The sequence below is a fragment of the Ochotona curzoniae genome, unplaced genomic scaffold, assembly GCF_017591425.1.
Source record: "Ochotona curzoniae isolate NIBS_2020 unplaced genomic scaffold, NIBS_Ocur_1.0 scaffold_461, whole genome shotgun sequence".
Classification (NCBI taxonomy): Eukaryota; Metazoa; Chordata; class Mammalia; order Lagomorpha; family Ochotonidae; genus Ochotona; species Ochotona curzoniae.
In genome coordinates, this window is record NW_024467120.1 from 6,440,236 (window position 1) to 6,444,896 (window position 4,661).

The 4,661-nt window shown below is 50.7% G+C and overlaps 1 protein-coding gene across 1 annotated transcript; it reads left to right on the forward strand.

The window, feature by feature from the left end:
- Positions 1 to 298: 298 nt before the first annotated feature.
- Positions 299 to 2,889, forward strand: ID4 (inhibitor of DNA binding 4, HLH protein). The gene is made up of 3 exons (XM_040967678.1): positions 299 to 764; positions 1,183 to 1,241; positions 1,789 to 2,889. Exons 1-2 carry the CDS (start codon positions 324 to 326, stop codon positions 1,225 to 1,227), a joined length of 486 nt encoding a protein of 161 aa, XP_040823612.1. The 5' UTR covers positions 299 to 323; the 3' UTR covers positions 1,228 to 1,241; positions 1,789 to 2,889.
- The last annotated feature ends 1,772 nt before the right edge of the window (positions 2,890 to 4,661 follow it).

The window sequence follows — 4,661 nt, forward strand, 5'->3', positions numbered from 1 at the left end:
GAGCGAGCGGGCTACTCTTTCATTTCCCCCAGCTGATTTTTTGTGGGTTTTTTTTTTTTTCATTTTTCTTGCCTTTTTGGTTCGGGCCGAGTGTCGCTCACTGAGCTGAGAGATTTCCCCTCGCCAGATCCGGAGCGACCCTCTTCCCGTCCGTTTCTGGGCTTGGGAACACCAGGAGCCGGAGCCAAGGGAGCGGAGCCGGGCGCGATCGCGGGCGGGGCCCGGAGCCAGCCTGCCTGCCTGCCTGCCTTGCCTGCCTGCCTCTCTCGCCCCAGCGGGTCCACTCGCTCCAGGCGCGGGGCGCAGGGCGCAGGGCGCACGCGATGAAGGCGGTGAGCCCCGTGCGCCCCTCGGGCCGCAAGGCGCCGTCGGGTTGCGGCGGCGGGGAACTGGCGCTGCGCTGTCTGGCCGAGCACGGCCACAACCTGGGCGGCTCGGCGGCCGCAGCGGCGGCAGCGGCGGCAGCGCGTTGCAAGGCGGCCGAGGCGGCGGCCGACGAGCCGGCGCTGTGCCTGCAGTGCGATATGAACGACTGCTACAGCCGCCTGCGGAGGCTCGTGCCCACCATCCCGCCCAACAAGAAAGTCAGCAAAGTGGAGATCCTGCAGCACGTTATCGACTACATCCTGGACCTGCAGCTGGCGCTGGAGACGCACCCGGCTCTGCTGAGGCAGCCGCCGCCGCCCGCGCCACCTCTCCACCCGGCCGGGACGTGTCCGGCCGCGCCGCCTCGGACCCCGCTCACAGCGCTCAACACTGACCCGGTGAGAAGCGGGGGGTGTGCGCCCTGCGGGGATGCTGGGGGCGCTCCGGGAGGGCGGGACGCGGGATGCCCACCCTCCCCTCCTCCTCGGGGTTGGAGTCCGCGAGGATGCCAACCTCCTCCCTCTTCTCCTCCGGGCGCCCCAGGGCCACCGGCCTCAGGCTGGGCTCGGCGAGCTCGGGTCCGGGAGGACGCGCGGGGCAGGCCCCGTGCTGTGTGCGTCGCGGGCTGTCAAGTGTCCCCGCCGGCGTGGGAAGGGTCCCCCCAAACCCCCGGGGGTGCTGCAGCCCGCGAGGCGGGCGGTGAGGGGGGCGTGGGCGCCGCCAGGCTGGCTCTCCGTGGATGCCACCGGGGACCGTGGCGAGCTCGCCCGCCTGCGCCTGCTGAGCTCTTACCTTGCTGTTGGGTTGCCGTTGCAGGCCGGCGCGGTGAACAAGCAGGGCGACAGCATTCTGTGCCGCTGAGCCGCTCTGTCCAGGTGAGCGCGCGGGCGTCCGTCCCAAGTGGCCGGGGTTCAGGGAGTCTCCCCCCGGGGGCTTGCAGTCGTGGGGTGGGGGGGGTCGGGGGCTTTGCCGGCGGAGTGTCGGGGGGCAGCGCGCCCTCTCTCTTCCCACCAGCCGGAGAGCGAGCAGGGAGCCCGCACTTGCCTTCAGAAGTGGGGAGGGCCGAGGAAGGGAGAGTCCAGGCTGTGGCGGGCTCTTGTTGCTTGCTCTTCTCCTCAAGCGAGGACGCCCTCGTGTCCGTGGAAAGTGTCCCCCCCCACCCCGCCCCAGGTCCTCCCCCGACCCCGCGCAGGCTGACAGCCGCCCAAGGCGTGGGGGGCGGCCTCCCTGGGCGCGCCAGGCGCCCGCAGCTGCCTGCACGGCGCCTGGCCCGGCCGCGGGGGCCTCGGCTGTGTTGTCCGAGCCGGCGGTTGGTTTGTTTGGGGTTGTTGATCAAGCATGTCTTGAGTTTGGTCGGTGGCGCCAGTCAGTCTGCAGCGGGAAGGTTCACACACCCCTCCTCTATTCATTCCTCTTCCACAGGTGTGCGGCCGCCCGCGCCCGAGCCAGGCGCTCGCAGAGGGAGGGGGAAGAGCAGAAGTTAGTGGAAAAGCCACCGAGAAAGGACAAACCTTGTCAGCCCGTCCAGAAACCTTCTCACTCGTCATTCCAAGAGAGAGGGAGAGGAAGGAAAAACAATAAAACTTTCATCCTTTTTCTCTGTTTTTTTTTTTTTTTTTTTTGCACGTTCACATACATTCTGCATTGGTATTCTCTTTTGTCTCTTCATTTATAACCGCTGTGAATTGTACAGTTCTGTGTGTTTTGGAGGTGCAGTTAAACTTTGAAGCTTAAAGTTACGACAGGACTGATAAATAGAAGATTCGAGTAAACCCGACTTTAGAAGCCTACTTTGTGACCAAGGAGCTCAGTTTTTGTTGTGAAGCTTTACTAATATACCAGAGCATTGTAGATAATTTTTTTTTGCATCTATTGTTTAAAATAGATGATTATAACGGGCAAGGAACTTCCTTTTCCCTGCAAGAATGTTACATATTGTATAGATAACCCAGTGACATTTCATACCTTGTATATATAGAGATGTTCTATGAGTGTGAGAAAGTATATGCTTTAATAGACTACTGTAATTATAAGATATTTTTAATTAAATATTTTTTGTAAATATTATGTTGTGTGTTTTTTTTTTAAACCTATGGGACTGTTTCTTTTGGAAAATAATTTTTTCAGCCCAGCCGCAGAGCTTTTGTACCTCGAATGTCTTTTTCTGTTTGTTTGTTTGGCCTGGCTATTAATTCGTTTTTGTTTCACCCCGTGTGGTAGACTCGCCATTAACAGTTCTAGATCGAGGTCTTGCATGACTTGCATGAGATATTTAATCACAAAATAAATTCGTTCTGAGTCCATTTGCTTAGATTGAAGTCTTTGTGTTTGAAGCATACGTGTGGAACATGCACATTGTCAGGTGCTCTTTCCTTTTTAACCTAAGGTTTTATAGTGGAAAAACCTGAGTACGTGTTTGTGTTTTGTTTCTTCAGCGAGGTCCGAATGGATTCTGGAGGATTTTGCATACGGTATGGGGAAATGCCTGGACCTCGTGGAGTTTACAAAATCTGTCTGCAAAGTGAAAAAAAAAAAAATGCTATCACTCTTCATTTTACACTGATGGCTTCCTGTCACGTGTTTCATGTCTGTACAGATCCTTTAACTCCTGGAAATGGAAAGTGTTCTCTGCTTGCTACCAAAGGACAGACTCTTGGAAATGAACACTTTTTTTTTTTTTTTGCCTTCCTTCCTCCAAAGAATATTAATAGGCAACAGTGGGAGAGAAAAGATTGAAAAAAAGGCATAATGGCAAATCCTTTAAGCAGGGCTAAAAGTCGATCTTCAAACATTAGACCAAAAATTCTGATGACTGCATCTAGATTATTTTTTTATAAAAAAACCGATTTTCACTAGAGTTATGTTAGTCACTGCTAAGCTGCTGTCCCGTGTCTTGTGATGTGTAACTTTTACATGTGAATATTAAAGTAGATGTATCTGTCTTCTATTGTGCTTTCCGGTCTCGTTTATTTAAAACCTTGCAGTTTTTTAAAGACTTTTTAAGCGAAGGCGTTGTTTTCTCGCTTAGATTGACCTATCAGGGCTTTGCGAACATTATGCATTTAATGTGTGGAGTACTGTACCCACCAGTTAGATGGAATTTTTAGAGAGAATTAAGTGGGATTTAATTGGGTGCTTTGTAAATAGTCAGCTGTGTGGGTAACATGGTCTGTTTGATTTTTAAAAGGGAAGGATTTGTTTCAGATTATACCAGAATAAAGTGTTATAGACCCCGGGGGACTTTTTATGAGGTCAAAATTCAAATATTTATGTGAATATGAGATACCGTCGTCCGTGGTAGTTGAAGTGGCAGTGTCTCAACAGAACTGAACAAACGTAATGCTAGATTAAAGTCAGTGGGACGTAGCTCCATCCCCACTTGCTGTAAGCCCAGCTCGGCTAGTTTACTGTTCTTGGGTATTTTTTAGAGCTTGACATATTTGATATTGAGCCCTACGGTGTCAAAGCGTGGCGTGTTTAGCTGAGGTTTATTTGTATTTTTATTCATTCATGTCACACTTCAGGAAGAAAACACTAGAACACTGCTGGAATTCCAAATCTGACTGCATTCTTTGTTATTAAAAAGGGCCTGATGCCTCCTTTTTATTTGACAGTTTAATTTCAGAGGGAAGCAGGTCACTCGTGCCCTGGCCTGCTCACCCCTACCTGTACCTTTGGATGGAGTTTAACACTTAGCACTGATGGGCTAGCAACCGCAAACAAACAGATGAAGAGAAGTTTTGCGGGATAGATGTCCTTTTGTGAGAGAGAAATTTTGATCACAAAAATCCCCTGAAAGAAAAGGACAGAGAATTGGCACTGTCCCCTTGGTCACTCAAGCAGCATTTTATGTCATTTATTAACATGAAAAAGTGCACGTAGCTGTGTAAGATATACTACAGGTTGTTAAAAATGCTGATTGTCTCTTAAGCAAGCAACTAGATAACAAAAAAAGAAACCTGACTTTTTGAATCTTTATCGAGGTAGTTTGAATTTTTCAGATATTTGGTTCAGCAAAGGAAAATGTCCTGACTTCTCTCATCTGATTTGTGGGCTTTCCTTGTGTGAGCAAAACCAAAGAGTGAGTCTCATGTAAAACTGCTGAAAGGGAAGACCACCTACAGTGGGTGTTGTTCCTAAGATTCCCGGAAAAAGCCTCAGAATGTAGGTATCTCCTGTTAGAAAGAAAAACAAAATCTCTCCATCTCAAAGAACGAATAGACTTTGATACTGTGTAAATCATACTCAAGTTTCCTGTCAAAGCTTTAACTGCATTTATAGAACTTGGAACAGTT